Here is a 21,283-nt window from a genome sequence, read left to right as displayed (position 1 = left end):
GCTAAAAAGCATAGCAGCACTATAAGAGTTCGTGAAGAAAGGTTTACTCGTACCGGAAATACAGGTTGATGGTATTCTCGTTTGCTTTATGCGGGCAGTTTCGTTTTCTGGACTCGTTCGGCTTCTTTTTCATTCTCACTTGTTTTACTCATTTCGAAATGTGGACAGTTAATACGCGTAGTAGTTTTGTTTGTCTTAGTTGATAAAGATAAGCAAAACAATAATATTTAATATAACTGAACTAATATATGTTGCACTATTTATTTTTTTTACAATTCTGTTGGCACACAGGTTGCTCCTAAAGTATTTGAACGTTGTTTATGTGTACGCTTTCCGCCTTGCTGATGCTGCATTCAAGTGCCGAATGAATCCTACCATCGAATGGGCTGTGATAATAAAAGGTGTGTTCTCAAGCAGCTTATTTAACGCTATTAAACCAATCGGTTGTCTCGGTTTTAGTGAGAGGTTTGATTACAGAATTGGTTGTTATATCAATTTATTTGTTTATATCTCATCTTTAGCGGGATATGCAGCCCAGACATTTATATATTAACATAATACAATTCTATTTTAACAAGCGAGTTCTTATTTACCATATTCCTCCTGGACATGAATGCAACACAATATATGTCTTCACGCCCGCTTATAAAATTCTCGCATGGAGTGATCCATATTGTCCTGAATGTAGTTAGGTAAAGCTTGTGCTCATAAAGAAGAAAACGCGTCCTAAGGTAAGACACTGAAAAAGGGACAAGTTGTTAACATGAAAAGCATGACATAACAAGTTTGAACCACTGTAAAAACACAGTGCAGTGCTCGAGCCTACGTTAATGTGTGGCCAGTAATTTGCAAAACCAAATTCGACTCACGCTGGCTAAGTTACCTCTTCCATTGCTGAACTGCAAATAACACTGCAAGCGACATGTAGTCGTCTTTGACGTGGAAACTGTTGTTTATCGACGCTTGTTTTGCTGCTAGCCTAGCCTTAAATGTAGCATGCTCTCGAGCAGCGTCGCCAAACTCAATTTAGAAACCTGTCAGTTTAAGACCCCTGAGTCGAATCGTTGTTTCCCCCTCATCATCCGACATACAAGTGATTAATTTAGCAATATGTCAGCCATATTTTCACGTTTAAATCTTGGCAAAGCACAGCCTGCCACTGCCCAATGTGATTTCGCAGATGACTGGTTAGCGGAGTAGCCTGCGAACTGACTGTTAAAGCTTTTTTTTTACATAATAAGTGTTGTATGCTTTATTTTGTGCAAGCCGAATTGAAGAGTCATCCCTGTTAATTTGCTTAAAGTCAAGCGCAGACATGCCCCTCTCTGAGAGTGAAGCCGGTTCGAAGGTCTCGGACCCGCAGCATTCCCAGAAACTCCTCCGGGTCCTTCGTGTCTTCTGGCAGGAGCAAAGTTTCCACGATGCGCTGCTGGTGGTCGATGGAGAGGAGCTCCCTGTCCAGAAAAACATCCTGGCTGCTGCTAGCCCTTACATCAGGTGAGAAGGGGCCATTTGCCCTGGCTTTTGAACACAGGGTCATGCATGCATTTGTTATCTTTTCTGGTATTTCCAAAGTTGGGTGTGCCCACTTTCACAGTTGCAGCGGTGCTGCTGAGAACCGTGACAGTCCTGCAGGTGTGTGGTACTCAGTCGTGTTCGTGTTTGTCTGTTAGAACCAAGCTGAACTACAACCCTCCAAAGGAAGATGGGTCCACATACAGAATTGAGCTGCAGGGGATCTCCATGGCCATCATGAAACAGATCCTGGACTACATCTTCAGCGGTGAAGTAAGTGTGGAGGCTTTAAAAAGCAAAGTGACACGCATGTGTTTTTTAGGTGTGGTGAGCTCAAGTATTTTTATTTCCTGCCGCTCCTCTTCTATTATTGCGGGCATTCATTTGGCCTGTATTGGCCCGCTGCTCTCTTACCACCTGCATGTGTGTGTGTGTGTGTGTGTGTGTGTGTGTGTCCGTCCTTCACACACAGATCACTTTGAGTGAGGAGACCATCCAGGACATGGTGCAGGCATCTGACCTGCTCCTCATGACTGACCTCAAGTCCCTGTGCTGCCAGTTCTTGGAGAGCTGCATCACTGCGGAGAACTGCATCGGCATCCGGCTCTTCTCTCTGCACTACTGCCTTCACCACGTCCACTTTGCCGCCACCGAGTTCCTGCAGACACATTTTGGTGATGTGGCGCTCTCTGAGGAATTCAGGGAGCTACCTCCAGATCGGCTCCGCGAGGTGCTGGCCATGGAGAAGCTGAACGTGGGCAACGAAAAGCATGTGCTGGAGGCTGTGGTGCGATGGTTCGCGCACGACCCAGAGGATCGCAGGGTGGGTGACTCTCCTTTATGGATTAACTTTGAACTATTATGTGATTTCTAGAAAATGAGAGCTCTGTCTTCTGATATCTGTGACGTGGAAATATAAGCCATAAATGTGCTTTGGCCTTTAGTAAACACTCCATCTAAAGAGGTGTGAATAAATTCTTACGGGACCAGATCAGTGGCCGTCCGTGTTTTAACCCATTTAGTAAAATCCATCCATCCATCCATTATCTATACCGCCTATCCCTTTCGGGGTTGCGGGGGGCTGGAGCCTATCCCAGCTACAATGGGCGAGAGGCGGGGTACACCCTGAGCCGGTCGCCAGCCGATTGCAGGGCCACATGCAAAGACAGACAAACATTCACACTCACACCTACGGGCAATTTAGAGTCATCAATTAACCTAATGAGCATGTTTTTGGTCTGTGGGAGGAAGCCGGAGTACCCGGAGAGAACCCACGCATGCACGGGAAGAACATGCAAACTTCACACAGAAAGGCCCCGCCTGACCCCTTTAGTAAAATCATATATACATTTTAACCACAGTTCAGTATTTTGCAAACATGCTTTTTTGTTGTAGAAATGTAAACATATTCTTTGGAGGCATCCGTTGGCCTCCATTCATTTCCGCACAGTATGAAAATCATCAAGTCTCTAATACAGTACAAGCTTAACTAAACTCAAATCCATCTGCACTTAACCTGCTTGTCCACACAACAAGCCTGGTAAAAATGAACGTCGGGATGACCTTCAGTGCGACTGATAGCACAACTCAAACATCTCAAGAGTTGATTTTTAGGAGGATGAATATAAATGGAAACCAGTGGCAACTGGGAAAAATAGGCAAATGCTGGAAACACAATTTTATTAAAAAGCTATCGGATGGGTGTCCGCCCTGCAGTTAAAATGGTCCATTTCATTGTTTTTTGTAGGTTTTGTGTTCTCCTGCTGCTTTCCTGGTTTTTCCCCTGCAATTCTTATTTCTTACTGTTGCAGCAATTGGAAATGTTTTGATATTTTCTTTTTCCACTCTTCATATAGATAAAGCTGCACTAAGAATGATTCAGTTGACTGAGTGCTGTCATAGACAGAGCTCATAAAGTCAAACCAATTGTATTATTACCAACTTTGCAGTTCCTCTCAGCTCCTGTGGTCCATTTTAGTGTGTTTCTCATTTTCATTTTTGGTTTTCGTGACCTCAATTTAAATCATCAACCTTGGCTACAACAGAATGCCATGTGTGCTGGATGTGTAACCAAGAAACTTCCTCCTAACTTGTTCACTATATTCTTTTTAAGTTGGCCGTATGTCAGTGTTGTGTTTTCAGCTTGCTCTTATTCCACCTTGTGTCTGTTCCCTAAACCACAAAGTGAGTCCAGTTCCATCTTTATTTGCAGGTACACATGAAGGAAGTGATGTCTGCAGTATGGCTGCAAGGCCTGGATGTCAGCTACCTGAGAGAGCAGGTAGGGAAATCACAAAGTGTTGTCCAGATTTAAATGCATGCTTTCTAGTATTATCAAAGTATAACAACATATTATTCCACCAGGCCTTGGGGGAGCCGCTGATGAGGGAGGTGATCAGAGAGCACTGTCAGGCGGTGCTGGGGGAGGGTCAGCTGCACGGTGAGGCTCTGCTCGCGGCCTTCAAACCCCGAGGCTACTCCGAGTGTATAGTTATCGCCGGAGGAGAGGATCGCAAGTGAGTCACCGTCCACTGTCTTTATTTCTGTTGTTTATGTTCTGTTTGGACTTCATACAATTATTTATTGCCAGCACTGTGATTCACAATCTAATGAATTGAAGTGGAGAACTTTAGTGTCCAATTATGACACTACACACTAAAGGGTTGAAATTTACAGAATTTGTCTGGCGTGGAAATCTGTAATTTCATAGCGGTTTCAATATAAAACTTGCCCTTACTCTAGTTTATTATGTAATTCTAGTTGTTATGTGGCCATTTTCTGTCGTGTGGATGAGGGCCAACACGGTTTTGGTCCTCAGTGACGGAGAAAATAATGGTATTTTAGACTGAAATGCGGTCACAACCAGAGAAAGCGGTTAAATTAGTGATCCGTTCACCCAGATGACACGGTCGCCTCACATCCTGCCTGGTCTGGTGGTTTTTGTCCTGTACAGAAGCAGGAAGGCGACTGCTGTGACGCGCTGCATGTGTCCGCTCTACGACACCAACAGACAGGCCTGGATCGAGCTACAGCCAATGGGCGTAGCCCGTCTCGGCCACGGGGTGGTCGCTGCCGGTCAGTGCTGGGCTTAGGCCAGGAAAATACATCCACCACATCTGAAGTGATGCAGAAAACACATCTGTAACCCATGCCATGAATTACTTCAATGAATGATTCTTTTGCCAGGATTAGGGCTTTAGAGAATTCCTGTGTAGCAGAACAGAGCAAGCGGAAGGTCCAGCGCACACAGACGCCAGTACAAACACTGTGTTTTCTGTCTGTTAGAGGGTTTCCTGTTTGTGATGGGCGGAACGGACGAACACAACACAGTCCTGGACAGTGGAGAGAAATATGACCCAGACTCCAACACCTGGAGCCCCATACCGCCAATGCTGCAGGTAAACTCATACCTGCCTCCCACGGCACACTGCTGAGGTTTCAGCCCTCCGTTATAAGTTTATAAACGGTTTAGAGTGATATTTGATGGAGAATTTCTGTCCCCTTTATTTCTTACATTTTCCTGTGCAGTTCAATCTTTATATCAAACATCTTTTTCAGCAGGATAAATTATTAGTACGTGGTATGAACCACGTTTCTGCAGCCATGTTATATTATAAATGCTCACTAACTTGTTTGTTATTGTACTTTAAGACCACTAGATGTCAGTAGTGCTGCAATACGGGTTCAGTTGGCAGAACAGACACATGACACAGACACAACAGTCCCAGTCATCTGCCTACATTTCGGAAAGTGATGTCATTCAAATTGACTGTATATTGTTGAACGCTCTAAACAATGCAGTACAGTAGATTTATTCTACTGTTAATATTTTGTTAGTTAAGAGTACCAGATTAAAGTAAGATGTAAAGTAAGCCACTACCTAAAAAGTAAATGAGAAACAGTGCTGGGAATGTGAAAAGAAAGCAAGAAGAATCGAAGGGGAACTCAGAAACTCTTCTAAAAAAATCCTTGTTGTGTTTTGTTAGTAATGAGCAGAACTGTTGGTAAAGACATGTCGTACTCTGTGTGGTCAGCGATGGAGCTCGGTGTCATGCCTGTGCTTTAAGTGTGTAGCTTATGTGTAGCTGAACGTGACATTGCTGTGATTTGATTGTCTTGTCACTGATGTGCGTGTGTCAGGTTCGTCAGAACTTCGGTGTGGTGGAGCTGGACGGTCTGATCTACGTTCTCGGAGGAGAGAACAAAGAAATGGAGCTGATCACTGTTGAAGTGTTTGACCCTCACTGCAGTACCTGGAGAATGCAGACCAGTATGACCATGATCCGCAAGGTAACAACACGCATCCAGATGTCTCGATAATAAATGGACCTGAATAATTTTAGGCCGTGGAATGAGGCTATTTGATCAAACCCTCGTGTGACAGACTTGTTCACCAGTAATGACCTGCTTCAGCTTTAATCCGGTGTTCAGGGGGCACAGGGGAGGGTCTTCACAGCACCAGGGCTTGAAGTGGTCGCTGACTTTGCAGCTAACCGCAGCATAACTACACTCAGCTGCTGGTGAACAAAGCTCAAAACTCTCGAACTGAAATTAACTTTTCCTGCCTCTTTATTTGGTTGTTGCCTGTTTTTTGGTCTCCCACCCCACAAAATGATCTTTGTCTGGGCAGCGTAACAGACACACCTAACCACATAACTAAAATGACCACGCAGAATGGGCCCCTAGGTCGTTAATAACCCTTGTTCAGACTTGTCCAAAACTTAGACAGATGTTAGTACCAGGTGATTCATTTTCCCAGTCAACCTCTCCCCACATGCTGTGACTCGTAGAGCCGTGTCTGTCTTCTCTGGCAGGTCGGCTGCTATGCCTCCATGAATAAGAGGATCTACGCCATGGGTGGGGGCTCCTACGGGAAGCTGTTTGACTCCGTCGAGTGCTTTGACCCCAAAACCCAGCAGTGGACGGGCCTCTGTCCTCTGAAAGAGAGAAGGTAAAGCTGTGTTAGCTGTTGTTGGCCGAGCAGTACAAAAGAAAGAGGATCTATGATTTGATCAGCTGACACACAAACCGTTTAAAGTCAAAACCAGTTTTCTCCTTCTGACGTTGTTGTCTCATTGTCTTTTCTGTTCATTGTGGATATTTTTATCACATGATGTACGCACTTGCTTTATAATACATTTAACTTCAGCCTGTAGTACTTTGTTCTCCTTTGTGTTGCACAACAGGAAATGAAACGCAGCTCCGTGGTCATTGTTGCGCTCCCAGAACTGTCAGTTTTAGTTTCAGTTTGACCTCCCTCAGATGACACCACAGGCATACTGACATATCAAGCTGCTCTGCTCGACGAGATGAAGCAGCTATACGCAGGCCGCTTAGTCACACCGTGTGCATTACAGGCACGTTAGTCATAGCAGAACCTGTGATCTTAAGACGTGAAGAAACGTTCATTTTTTGCGTGTCTCTAGAGACATGATTGGAAATGTGGCAAAGCAGGATTGCTTTATGACGGTGATTTCTGCTTCAATGTGTGTCTTGATTTGTCAGGAATTAAATTTGCTGGATAAATATGGAGAAATAAAATCACACGTTACAGTTCAGATGTTTGGAATCACCTGTCAGTTTGATTTTTGTCTCCCTTCCTTCAATAATGGCAAATTTAACAAGACTTTCGACAAGTCCTTACAGCCATCTGACTGTATCCAATGAAGCTTTTGTGACAGGCGAGTCCAAACCTTTGAACAATGGTATATGTCCAGACAGTAGACTTGATCCACATTGCTCTCTCCTACCTCTTATATTTTCCTGCTCAGGTTCGGTTCGGTGGCGTGTGGCGTTGGCGAGGAGCTCTACGTGTTTGGTGGAGTTAGAAGCCAAGAGAACGACAACCCTGAGCAAAGACAGATGATGACCTGCAAGTCTGAGTTCTACCACGACGAGATGAGGAGGTCCGTATGGAAGTACTGCATCTGAAGACGTTTTCATAGAGCTGTTTTTCAATGGCAGTTTTTCAATTTTTATTACATTCTATAAATACTGTTATCGCGACTACTGGTTTTCTATGTTTTCGTGTCCCGGTATGGTGTAATTGTTGAGTTCGAAAGGTCTTTCTTGACCTTGGAAACAACAGTTGAGGAAACAATCTCACCACAAGGACCATTTAGGAGGTTTTTTTTTTGTTTTTATATTTTCCCTGTCCTACATTTTAATAATATGAAAATCAAGAAAATAGAGAGAAATTGTGATTGTCTTTCATAGCTGTGATGATGTTGTATGGTGGGTGCAGGTGGATGTTCCTAGATGACCAGAACCTGTGTATCCAGGCCAGCTCATCCTTCGTTTACGGCGCTGTGCCCATTGGAGCCAGCATCTACGTCGTGGGAGACCTGGACACAGGTCAGTAAAGCCACGCCAAACAAGTTCTGCAGTTCTAACGGGGTTACAGCAACATCAGTATTTGAAACATTGGTGTTTCCTGCGTGCACAGGGACAAGCTTCGACTACATCCGGGAGTTTCGCCGCAGCACCGGGACGTGGCACCGCACTAAGCCCATGTTACCCACCGACCTCTCCAAAACAGCCTGCGCCGCCCTGCGCATCGCCAACTGTCGACTGTTCCGCCTTCAGCTGAGCCAGGGCATGTTCCGAATCAGAGTCTGACTCCACTCGTGCACACTGGTACTTTCGACCTGCTGCAGATCTGGGTTTAGGGATTTTATGAACACTAAAATATTATAACCGCTAGATGTTGAGGATTGTGATTCTCCGTTCACGGGTTCGTACTCGGGACCCTTCTCCTGTATGACTTGACGAGACGAAAGCTCATCCAAATCACATTTTTATCGTAGGTTTTGTGGATTTTTTATTTAGAATTCTAGATTTTTTTTTCTTTTTAACATGGGATTTGATTAGTTTGTCCTTTTTGTTTTAATGGACATTCCTCATTTCTAATGTTTACTGGAAATCTGTTGCTTGGTGAGGGATTTGAACTGACAAATTAACTACCACACTGTTACATGAGGGATAATGATACAGAGTTTAAAACAGCTGCAGTGGGGATCAAGGGAAAGCTTCTATTATCTAAATCATCAGTGGGAAGTGACACTTTGGTGTCAGACCTTTAAAACCAGAGAGCAGGTCAGGGTATTGCAGCAGTCACATGAGGCGAAATCCGCTGTTCAAGGCAGACACCTTACCACCTTTCTGTACCGCTACTGGCCTGCGTATTGACCACAATGCAATGCAACCGCTACGCAAGGCTTTCTGAGTAATGGCCTCCACACACTGTACAGTAACAATGATCTTCTGGATTCAATGCATGTCACAGTAAAACCTGTGCGTCGCACCTGTGTCAGTGCTGGGACCTGTCAGACTGCAACGAATGCCTGAAGAGTCGTAATGCTACAATGTGAATAGAAAAATATACAATCAGTGCCACTCTCTAGTTTTGAAATGCAGCAAAGTATAATAACCAAGCTGTGGGCATAGTGTGGGTACTGTCTTTGTTTTTTATTTGTAGCTTTATTCAAAAAGTGGCACTGACAAATTCACATCAGCCAGTGTGTTCTGTGCTACTTCATGTTGTGCTCTGGTAGGTCTGCAGACGTGGGTCGTAGCGGCAGTCACACTGTGAGAATTTGGTCCAAACTGTCAGATGTTTGATGCAGAATTTTGAGATGGTCCTATCAAGACAAATGTGGCAAAACAATTTTCAGTTGCGTTCAAAATGACAAAGCCCCCTAGCGGTTGCAGAAATGATGTCTGTTTTCCATTGGAGGCTGGGGGGGGGGGGGGAGTCGTGTGAGGTTTTTATAGAGCCATAAAGTCTGCAGAGGGAGGAGGAGGTTGGAGTCAACCAAACGTGACTCCAGCATGGAAGACTCTGGGAAACCATTTTCTAGTGACGGTCAATGTTTGTTTTAACCATTTCCCCACATCAACCGAGGAATTATTGTTTCAACCGTGATGATGAAGGTCTCCTGACCTTAGTGACGTAGGAATTGTAACTCCAACCTTGATATTTTCCTTACCTTTCCCTTGTTTGCACAAGTTGTTTTAGTGCCTAAACCTCAACTATCAGATTAGAAAGCGGTTTTGAAGGCTCAGACAAATGATGTCGTCCTGCTGATAAGGCCTTCAAATCAGATGCACCTACGTGTTGTTCTGAATGCAATCACAAATGACATATATTTATGTTTAATTTAGAGGACTTGTTGGCTGTCTTTAGCTCTAAATGCTCCACCACATTTCTGTCACTATTGTCACTTTTATCCTGGACACCCCATAATCACACAATGTGCTAGGACCTTTAGTGCTGTAATCTTCACTGGAAAACTCTGCTCTGCTTTGATGCTGTGCTGCTAATGAATTACGGAGAGTGTAAAAATAGCTAACTGAAGCAGTCCACAAGCAAAGAAATCACAAACTAATCCCAGAATGCATTGCATTAACTGTATGTTTGCACCTTAGAGCACAAGCGCTTTACTTGTGAGGCAGATTTTATCTTCGAGCGAGCTGCGTGGGCCCAGCCTGCTCGGAAACCGATGTCTCTGCGAGTGACACTACAGTTGCTGGATGTGTTACTGCCTTCGTGACCTCTGACCTGGCCTTCCACTCAGTACAGTTTTGGCATCCCTTTGACCCCATTTGTTCTGTGTGAGTTACGGCTGCTGCGGCTGTCTGTCCACAGCCCAGGGGCAGCACATGCACAGTGGATACACACTCAGTGGAGCTCGCGCAGTGTTAATACAAACACACCTCTCATAACATCCAGAGGGCGACACACCTCGTGCACACCAAAGACACCTGAGGTGTGGGTGAGGTCTCTTGAATTACGATGAATGCAAAGTAGTTTTAAGATTAAGTAATCATGCAACATAAACATAACATCATCCTGTAAATTTTAGTGAGGAAAGCTGAGAAAACATGCATTAAAATCAGCTGTAATCAGTGTAGTTCAGCACCTCTATCTTAATCGTGCAAGCGAAACAGTCTTAAATATGTAAACACACATTTGGGGATCGAAATCGAAACAAAACCCACCACCACATTTCAGAGAGACAGCATCCTCTTGCACCAGCTGAAGCTAAGTTTGATCCTCTTCTCAGTCTACACCGCGTTGTCAAATTGTTGTTGTGGAGTGTGACGTTCCATCCTGTGCGTTACTCAGGTAATATGTGAAACTACCACTACACAACGGAAAGTGAAACACTTACAATAGGCTGCTCTAGAAAGTAACCAGAGATCTCTAATTGACTAAAGATTAGTCAGCTCCAGGTAAAGGCACCCTGTGGAGCAGCAGGTCTCATAACACGCTAACGGTTGGGTGACATCAGTAATATAAACAGAGCAGGGAAACAGGCTTGGATTGTGAATTGCGATCAGCTGACAAACAAGCAAAATTACAGATTTTTTAAAATTTTATGTGAGATAAATATAAGGATCAGTGTTGCTGCTGTATCACACCCCAGTTGAAACGTACATGTCGGCTGAAAAAAAGGATTTCCTGGAGCTCGACAAAGCAGCACGACCAGTCTGTCGTGTCCTGAATGACAACACTGTGCTTCCGTATTTTTGCATTGACACTTCACATTCCATAGTGTCTCATCGCTTACAGTAACTACATGACGTCTCTGAGCCGCTCTGCATCCACACCAACACTTGTTCTCACTCGTAAACACCTCATGACTGTGTCCGTGTTGTGATACACTGGAAGACACCAGAAGTGGAAATGATAGCAGTGTCAACTGAAAATAGTCTAGCTTTAACCAAAGTCGTGTTGTGAAAGACGGGGAGTGAAACTGCTGTTTCAGTTTGTACTTTTGTAACTGATGCATGCAGAAGTTTTGTAAGATGTTGCCTGTGAGTGTCATTCATTTACTGTACGTTAAAGGAATTAAAACACCAAAGTGGTCAACAAGATCTCTTATCCCTCTTTGTCTTTATTTTTTTTATTTGTGTGGCACCAAACACAGAGTGCTGGTTTTTATTCTGAGAGCTAGACTTTGATCAGTGAGTCACACAGAGATTTAACTAACCCTAACCCAAAGCTGACTCACTGCCATTGTTCCACATTAATTGTAAATGCAAACCTTTTTGTGTTATTATGTTTTTATGTTTAGCTGTTAGCATTATTTAGTGATACATCCAAACTAAAGGGTCAAGCAGATGCTTTTCAATTATTATTATAGCTTCAGTTTAAGTGGTTTATATTCAGATTGAAGATAGGATCATTAAAATCAAGATGTTCACCTTTGAGATCATTAATGTGCTTTTTTTCATACACATACCCATTTTATTGTTATTTTGAAAAAGCTTATTATAACAATATGTGAAAACACAGACAAGACAAAAGTTGAATATAACAAGCAACCACAAAGAATTGATGCTAAAACTACAATGAATTCATGCTTAATGCGACATATTTCCATTTATTCTATTAAACACATTTATTGATATATCTCTGTTAACATTTTTAAGATGTCAATAATGGTATCTAGCTGTTTGAACGTTCAGTTCAGCCGTTCATTCAATGTTCTTTGCTTTAACAAAGGTTTTAAATACTGCTCTTCACATCAGGTTGTGCAAAACTGCCTCTGAAAACTTTGATCTATAGTCAGTGCTTCATGTGTACTTCCTCAGTGTGAACAGGGTAAAAATGGGTTTAGTCTAAACTGAGTGTCTAGCCGGGTTGATATCTATGAGCAGGACGCATTGTATGTGGGGGTTTATCAGGAAAAGTCTAGACAAGGGATTAACAGGCCTACATAGCATGACCAAGATGGAGGTAATTCAGTTAAAGTGAGCAGCTCTCGTGACCACTTCCAGAATCCTGCTAACCTGGGTCCCATGTCTGATGTGGGGCGGGGGAGGGATGGTGACATAACACAGAACCAGGTTTACACTGAGATACTGTATGGCTAATAATTGGCTAAACTGATCAATGCTCCACTGCTGTTTGGTGGATTCGATGTTGGTCTTGGCGGTTTGGTGCAGAGCAGAGATCAGTCATTTGATGAAGGTTCCTCACTGGGTGCTCCAGAAGAGAAACATTTTCAGTCTCACATGTATCAGAGTTTCCGATGATTAGCTCATCATGGCGTAAATTCTGCTCCAGGGGCTTTTCCACTTTGAGAATGAAAGCAAGATTATGTAACTTTTGAAAGAAGACACAACACAATTATCTCCATACAAATTCAAAGTTGAATTCGTAAGTAATAAAACACTCTCTATCATTTTAACACAATCAGGGGGTTTGATGCTATGTCCTGGTTTGGTCTGGTATGACCAGTATCTTATGTAGGCAATGTTAGCAAACATACATATTTTAGGCATCTCAGTAACTTTGTGAATCTTCTCTGCTTCTGCTACTGCTTCACTATGTTTTAGCATTTACCTTTGTCCAGTAATTACCTCAGCTGCTGTTCAGAAGACACTACTTGGGGTCTCTTTAAGAACCTCATTCTTGAAATGATTTTAGATTTGCAGTAAGTACTGTAATCGAATAGTATCATTGTATTTGAATTACTGACATATGTCCGTCTTCATTACACAAATTCAATAGTTGGTCATGTATTTCAACCCTGATTTAAAGTCAGATTTTTAATGAAATAATTTCCATTATTTCCAAATCAATACTCCTTTTATGACGCGTCATGTTCTTGCTGCATTTCTGTCTTACCCCTTTGGCTTTCATTGACTGTTGTCACAACAACAGACAGTCTGCTGGCGGGCCAGTCGGCATGTTGTAACTTGTCTCCAGAACAATACTGGCTGGAGTGCTGGTGGTGTTGCAGCAGGAAGGACTCTGCTGATGGGGGATCGTGGGTGGAGCGGAAAAAAAGAGGCTTGAGGGGAACTGTGGGACGCCCCGGTGGGAGCGTGCGGAAACCTCAGAAGTGACACTGAGGTGCTTGTTGTTGTGAGTTTGGACCCTTGAGATGGGAGGCTGTAAAGCCAGTCTCAGTCAAGCAGATGTTGGCGGTGGTAGCAGATATTCAAACGAGAACTCTGAGGGCCAAAGAGGAGAAGGGTTCCATGTGGAGCTGAAGCAGTCGGTTCTAAGAAAAGACAGTACAGACTGTTGCACCTTGTTACTCTGCCCTAACGCTCAGCTGTGTTTCTATGGCCACCCTCCCTTGGGTTCATTCCTGTGGGAGTTTCAAGACAGTGATGTCATCTAGCAGGATTTTTTTTCCACCTGCATTTAACCTGAAGTGCCCTTTTCAGTGTGTATTTGATGGATGCAAATGATTATTTCCCATATGTCCAGGTTTTGTACTTACCCTTCTGAGTTTACTGCCACCATCAGAGTATAATGAGGGTGAACGGACTTTAGTTTGTAGTGCACACATTGCTCAAACAAGATTTAGACATTTCTGAGAGAAGTCTCAGAAATAAGTTTAATTTTGTGAATTATTAGACTGGAGATTGCAGTGTTTATTTAACTGGCCAAACATTAGATTTGCCATAGCCTAAGCTAACACAGCCCTTTTTTATGAAATAATCCCAGAAATAAATTGTGTGAAATGTATAAATCAGTCAACAACTGGTGAAACAATTGAAATTATTATGAAATGGCAGTTCGTCATTCATTTTCATTATAACAGAGCTTCATATTAATTTCATTATACATAGTTTTATTTCAAACTACTGACATTTTTTCCAGTCACGCTTAAGTTTCATGTCAAGTCTTCATGATGACAAATTTTATTTCATCCTGTCACTTTTCATGACAGCGGTGTCACTGCCCTCCTAGCTTTCAGCCAATCACACGCCCCCTTACCTCTCATAAATTAGCAAGCACAACAACTGGCTACCAAATTTAGCAGATTAACAATGTCTAACTAAAGTAACAACAAGATAAGATAACCATCAACAGTGCTTCTTCCCGTTGATGCTGAGTAATAATGCAAGTATGCAGCATGCACAGCCTTGTTGAACTGAATAAATAAGAGATGATATTTGTTTCTACGGCTGTGTAATAATAAACTTTAGAATAATAATAAACTTTATTTGTATAGCACTTTTCATACAGGGCTTGCAGCTCAAAGTGCGTCACAAGAAAGAAATCACATGCACAGAGTGAGTGCTTTAAGACAGAATGGACTTCAAGACAGATAAAAAAAAATGAATGTAAATTAAGATTGAGAATAAAACCCACTTGATAATGACAATGAGGATGAAAATAAAAATTTAAGGCAACTCATAAAACAGAATAAATGAATAAAATATAGGTAAAAATAGAGTAGATTAAGGATGAAAAAAATAAGGATAAAGCGTCAAATCACAGCATTATAAAATAAAACTATTAGATTACATAGAATGCATAAAATCAAGTAAAACACAACATTTTCTAAGAAGTATAGTGGTGCAGATGCACCAGGCAGAGCACAAGTAGCTGCTTCACACTTGCTTTGATGCTGTTGTGGCTGTAGTAGCTAACAGGTGCTACCTGGACTATGTGGTAGCAGCAGTTGTTGAGCTGTTTTGCTTGAGAGGCAGGGGCCGTGTGATAGGCTGAAAGGTCAGGGGCAGCGCGTGGATGTGTGTCAGAGCTGAGAAAGAGAAGAGAGGTGGTTATCATATGGCTTTTTTCTGCTGTACAGGGCTTTATTTCTCGTTGAATCTGATGAGATCAGGCTTGATAGTCAAGGTGGTTAGAAAAACCCACGAGTTGACACTTTGTCAGAGGAAGATTGCTCACGATACACATCATCAACCACTGCTGCCTGTGGCTGTCTTTCTGTATAAACGTGTTTTATTAACTCTTTCTGCTGACATCTTTGACGGGAGAATCTTCAAGCCATGCTGTTTCAACAGTGACATGACAGTGGAATCCTGTTAATCAGCCAGTGAGCACAGTACTAAAGCAGTCGGACTGATAGTAAAGCAAGAGCACTCAACTTCATATGGCCTGCTTATTTTTGAGTAGATGGAAACATGAGCACTGGCTGATTCATCAGTGACTGAGTGTTAGGGATAGTTCTTTAAGTGGAAGCCATGACTTCAGGGCCTTGTATTGTTCAACATCCGCCCTGCTGAAGTATCCATGACAAAGACAATAAATCTCTACCAAGGTGTGGCAAGGCTTGCTTCTCTCTGTACTGTAACTCAAACTCAAAACTTGATCTGGTGGAATTTATCAAAACGAGTAAGACTGATAGCCTGAAGCCCGCAAGTAGCCCCAAGAGGCTGTAATATTCATTACACGCTCCAATATCAATATGTTGACAGAGCGAATAGCATATTGAAGCTGCTGTTATGTCTTGCTGCTCAGGTTGCTAACATGCTAAGTTTAACTTCAAAGTGGCACTCACACGTCGTACAATTACTAAATTCTGTCACAGTGTATCGAGTCTGTTTCCTGCCGCCATTTTCCTTCATCTGTGCACGTGCTCAGTCAGTACCTTTCCACTCACTCTCCTGCCAGCCACGCCCACCCGTCCGCTCACCTGATCACACACCTGTGATTCATTCCCAATCAGTCTAGTATTTAAGCTGCTCTCCCACACTCACACAGTGCCAGACTGTTCTCTGCTCTCTAGCAATTACCACTGGACTGCCTCTGACTTTGCCTGCTCTCCTGCCCCCTGCAGCCTTCTGTACCTGACCACGTTTGTTGCCTTGCCCTTCCTGGATCTGTTACTGATTGGAACTGTCAATTGTTTGGCTTGTCAAACATTTCCTGAAGCTGTTGTTCACTCCGCATGGAGCCTCAAGCCTGCATCATCTAAGCCTCTAAGACACTTATGTGTTCAGGGAGCGCTGCAATTAAGATTTAAGATTTAAGACATACTTTATTGATCACAACGACATAACATGCACATGCCATGCTTTTGGTGAACACACAACAGCGACATAACATGCACGTGCCATGCTTCCGTGAAATTGTTTCTTCCGCGTTTAACCCATCCTGGCAAGTCCTTCCTCTGGGGCAGACCAGGAGCGGTGGGCTGCCAGCCGACAGCGGCGCCCGGGGACCCAGTTTCTTCTTGTCACCATTTGTCCGGTGGTGATCTTCTTGCATGTTTTTAGTGTTTTTTTTTTTTTAAGGAGGACACTCCAGGTGAACACAGGGAGAACATGCAAACTTCACACAGAAAGGCCTCTTTCCTCAAGATAGAGGGCAGCAGGCACATGGAGGACACGCCCCCAGCGCCCCAGGTGGGAATTGAACCTGGGTGACAGTGTTACCACTGTGCCACTGTGGTCCTAACCTTACCTGTTACAGTACAATCTGGCATGGATCCAGCAGATTCCACCTGAGAGGATTGAGGGCATCCTCCAGCACCATGGATGGTGTCCACATCTGCTGCAGCCAGACAATCCGTAGAAGCTGGGAAGCAGGTACTGGATGAGTTAGCTGCACAAGTCCAATGCCTGCTAGCCCCCTGCCAGCTCCAGCCCCAGAGTGTGTTAGCTGCTGGCCTGCTAGCTCCCTGCCAACACCAGTCCCTGAGTTGGTTGGCTAGCTACCGGCTAGCTAGCCCCCTGCCAGCTCCAGTCCCTGAGTCGGCTAACAACAAGCCTGCTAGCTTCAGGCTAACTCCAGCCAATGGGCTAGCTAGCCAGCAGCTTTCTCACCCCCAGCCATGTTCCGTTCCTGAGTTGGCAAGTTTCCTGCCCAAGTCCCAGGGGTCTCCATTCTGTGGGACACAACTGGCTGTCAAGATGCCCCCCACAGGAAGGAAGCAGGGTTTTGCCATTGTTGCTGACCTCCCAGCCAACCTCCAGAGAGGTTCCGCCTTCGTCAGATTCCTGCTAGACCTCCAGAGTGGTTTCGCCTTTGTTGCTGGCCTCTGGTTAGATCTTCTGTACCATTCCCCCCATCAGCTCAGCTCTCGGGCCTGAGGCCTGAGACCTGCAGGAGACCTCACATGGAGGTCTCCTGCACTTTCCACAGCCTGTCCTCAGGCTGCTTGCCTGAGGTTATCCGCTTCACCATTACCCAGTCCCCAGGCTACCTGCCTGAGGTTTCCTGCTCCGCTCCTGTCCAGCCCTCCACTCTTCAGTTCCTTGACCACTTTCCTCTAATTAACTGCCTTTGACTTCGTCTGCTCTCCTGCCTCCTGGTAGTTACCTTAGCATTCTGTACCTGACAGGAAAAGTGGTAGAATTTTCTACCAAGAAATGCATGATGTTTTAATGTCTTATATTATAGGTCATGCAGATTTATCTCAGCCCACAGGGTCAGTAAGCTCTACCTCAGTGTCTATCCTCATAATAAAGTCACCCGTGTTGTCAAATATCCTATTCCCTGTACTTATTCCCTGAAAAATGATGCAGACGATGACCAGTTGAGGAAAGTAACTCAAGGCACTGTACTTAAATACAGCTTTGAAACAGTTGTGTTTCCATTTTCTGCTACTTTATATTTCTACTCCACTGCTTTTCAGATGCAAATATTGTACTTGTTACTCCACTACATGTATTTGATAATGTCAGTACTTTGCAGATTCTGATTAATAATAAAAATAGCCTACATCTGACAAATAAACTGTGATGTAATGCTATAGATTAAACAATTAAACTTTATTGATGGGGGATTCACAAGCTAACCAGCACTGGACACATTAATGTATAATGTATAATTATAATCCATAATATATTGTACATTATTCTGAAATTGACCATTTTGCATAACGTTTGATATTGTGATGGTAATACGTTTGCGCCTTTACTCAGAACACTTAACTTCACAAGATCATTTTCCGCATCTGATGTCCACAAGCTGCATCATTTCCAACGAAAAGGAAAAAGAAGTGGATTCACAAGAAGTCTCTGCTCCCTCCTCCATTTTTTTTCTTTCTTTCTTTCTTTTTTTTGGGGGGGGGGGGGGGGGGGGGGGGGTGAGCGTGCGCCCTCGGCAGACAGTCAAGCGCAAAAGACACACGGCTCATCCGTTCGCCTCCCCATTGACGTCAGTCCGGTATCACATGTACGAGCAAGGACCAATCGGCACGGCGCTGCCGGAGAGTGCTGGCTCCTTTACACCAAGATAGGGGAAAAGACTGAATAAAAGGAAACCGTGCCAGTGAGCTTGTAATGACCACAAAACCCAACGGAGGAGCCTAGACTCGCCATTGGATATTTCGCCCGCTTTCTCGTCATTCCCATGCGCTCCTCGCTGTGGATTATTCAGTTTGGCACCGGGGCGGACGGAATGGATAAGGCCATGGCCCTAACATATTGAATAGCTCGTTGGTGGTAGGGGGGGAGGCGAGACGCGCACCGTGGAGACAATTCATGGGGCATTGTGCGGGGAGGAAAATGGTGGATTATTTGCACTGTATCATAAAAACCTTCCCCCGCCTGGATATCCGGCCATAAGACACTGTTTGGTGGCATTTCTGCGCCTGTCTCGGCCGCGTCTACAGTAACTGAAGTCCTGTTATAGCGGTTGGTAGGTAGGTAACTACCCCCCCTCCAGCTCGATCCGAACGACCTTATCCATTTCTATTTTTTATAGGCTATACATGTAGGATTCTTGTGTCGTCGTAACGCGTTCACCCTCCCCTGCCCGAGAGTAACATTTGGAAACAATAAACTGTTGGATTACTGAACTATGGATTTCAACAGCGGCGGCGGCGGAGGAGGCAACGAGCTGCACAACAACCAGTTTTATCAGTGCGAGGAGAACAAGCCTCTGCTGGGGGAGATGTCGGAGGGGAATAATAACACCAAGCTCGGCGCAGGGCCGTGCAAGAGGTCCCTGCACCACTGCAGCAGCAGCGGGATGCGATACAAGCTGCTCCACGAGGGGGACATCCAGGTGTGCGTGGTCAAACACCCCCGCACCTTCCTCAGCAAGATCCTCACCTCCAAGTTCTTGCGGAGATGGGAGCCGCACCACCTCACGCTCACGGACAGCAGCCTGACCTCGGCTACTGTGAGTTGCTTTCTAGCCTCCTGTGTGTGTGTGTGTGTGTGTGTGTGTGTGTGTGTGTGTGTGTGTGTGTGTGTGTGTGTGTGTGTGTGTGTCTATATAATACGCTGCGTTTCACATTCCACAGGCAGCTTTGGTGTTTGTCTTTTCTTGTCTGGACGCAGCAGACGCGCGCTGAGATTACGCACAGTCTGTTATTGACGCAGTTTACAAGAAGGCAGCTTGTCACTGTTTTCACGGCTGATAATATGGCAAAACATTGTCGCTGCGGCCTGCACTCCCACATCCTCTCCTCTCCATCACTTCCGTGTGCATCACCCTACCTGTGACCACGTATCTGGTCCTCACACACGGGTGCGGGGGACCCACAAACGGAGGGCCGTGAAGGGTGTGCGTGTATGTGTCTCTTGTGGGATAATATTTAGCTCCAGGATGCTTCTAGAGGCTTTAAACTCTTCATTTGAATTATTAAACAACAAAGATCTCTTATTAATCCCTGGAAACAAAACCCACCAACGGGGGGTCAGAGCGGCCGGTTAGACGTGTGACATGAAACCAGTTGAGAACCCCTACTGCAGCCTCCTGCATCCCCATAACAAACCGGTGTTTTTGTGTTGCCTCCCGCCTGTCTTCCGGACAGAGTGCAGAACAGAGGGAAAGAATGCTCTGATGATATGCCATCTTCGGTAATGTTGGTATTATTGTTATCATAATAATCTTACAAGGCAGTTGAGCTTTAGTGGTTGAAATTTCTCGCTATTGTTGATGTTGCAGCCTGTGGGTTCTCGTGATTAGCTGTCAGGCCCAGACAGTGTATCAGTTCAATGCCAACAAGCCAATATCATCACAAAATGTGTGAGTGGATTTGAACTGATTTGGAGTAATAAATGCAAAGGAAGAGAGACTGGTGGACTGACCTAATTGGCAATCCAATCATATATATATATATGTGTGTGTGTGTGTGTGTGTGTGTGTGTGTGTGTGTGTGTGTGTGTGTGTTGTGTTTTTTTTTTTCAGGAAGTCAGTATTTATTATTTCCCATAACATTCAACATCCTCATTATTTTGTATTGTATAATACTATACTATTTTTAAGGCAACACCTGTCAATGTTCACCAGCCAGGAGGAATCCACAGCAGGAGACAGGTCTGCAGTAATCAATCATAATTGTTAGTAATTCAGCAGAATAATGCCAAAATAACAAAAGCCTTTATTTCCCCTTCTGTTATTATCAACACTTCTGACATTTTCCATAAAGCCAGGCCCATTGTTTTATCAACACACCTTGTTAGAGGCTTTTTGGATGTCTGCCTATCACACCCACACTCGAAGAGTGTGTTGAATTGCTTACTGCAGTGTGTCTTGGAGGCTGTTATCATTGCAGAAAAGGCTTGTGGATGTAGTTCAGGGAAACCCACCTGAGCTCAGTTTATCTGCTTGTTTACTGGAAGATTTCTGCCGTTTAGTCCACTACAAATCTAAATTATTCGGCTGAATGAATTGTACACTGGGGAAATTAATGCATTAATGGCTATTTAAATCGATTTGGTGTATATTGGACTTTCACATTTATCACTGGTTGGAGGTCACACGTTTGCCTTTTTCATTCATTACAAGCTCAGTTTTACTGCTGACTTTTTGGCATCGCCATTCAAGCACATGAATGGGACAGTATTCTAGGCTAATGAAGAAGGCTGGATACAAACATTTTAGCAGTGTTGAGTTAGCTTGGATGTTCCTGCTTGAGTATCTTGAGTGTACACCAAACTTCCTCCAACCATCCAATGAAAGAGCCATCTTGAGGGCCGAAGAAATAAGATGTAAGCACAACAATGACATCAACCTTTCAATGTCTTTTGTGTCTTTTAAATTGATATGCTGGACACTTAAGCAAACAGTTGAAGAGTGATACAGAGCCACATT

General features: G+C 44.0%; 2 protein-coding genes across 2 annotated transcripts in view; both read left to right on the top strand.

The window, feature by feature from the left end:
- Positions 1-615: 615 nt before the first annotated feature.
- Positions 616-11,394, top strand: gan (gigaxonin). Its single transcript, XM_070972917.1, has 13 exons — positions 616-731; positions 1,304-1,497; positions 1,674-1,788; positions 1,988-2,338; positions 3,728-3,796; positions 3,880-4,031; positions 4,469-4,590; positions 4,801-4,913; positions 5,656-5,805; positions 6,330-6,466; positions 7,287-7,421; positions 7,760-7,869; positions 7,961-11,394. The coding sequence occupies exons 2-13, from the start codon at positions 1,316-1,318 to the stop codon at positions 8,131-8,133; spliced, it is 1,809 nt and encodes a 602-aa protein (XP_070829018.1). The 5' UTR covers positions 616-731; positions 1,304-1,315; the 3' UTR covers positions 8,134-11,394.
- A 7,003-nt stretch (positions 11,395-18,397) lies between these two features.
- Positions 18,398-21,283, top strand: part of cmip (c-Maf inducing protein) — a 43,226-nt gene continuing 40,340 nt past the window's right edge. The window contains exon 1 of the mRNA XM_070971684.1: positions 18,398-19,363. Coding sequence (XP_070827785.1) covers positions 19,040-19,363 — 324 coding nt within the window. The 5' untranslated portion in view covers positions 18,398-19,039. The remainder of the gene's footprint in view (positions 19,364-21,283) is intronic.

This window comes from Chaetodon trifascialis, chromosome 10 (assembly GCF_039877785.1).
Source record: "Chaetodon trifascialis isolate fChaTrf1 chromosome 10, fChaTrf1.hap1, whole genome shotgun sequence".
Classification (NCBI taxonomy): Eukaryota; Metazoa; Chordata; class Actinopteri; order Chaetodontiformes; family Chaetodontidae; genus Chaetodon; species Chaetodon trifascialis.
The sequence above is the reverse complement of the archived record's forward strand: the minus strand, read 5'-3'. Positions and strand labels throughout refer to the sequence as shown.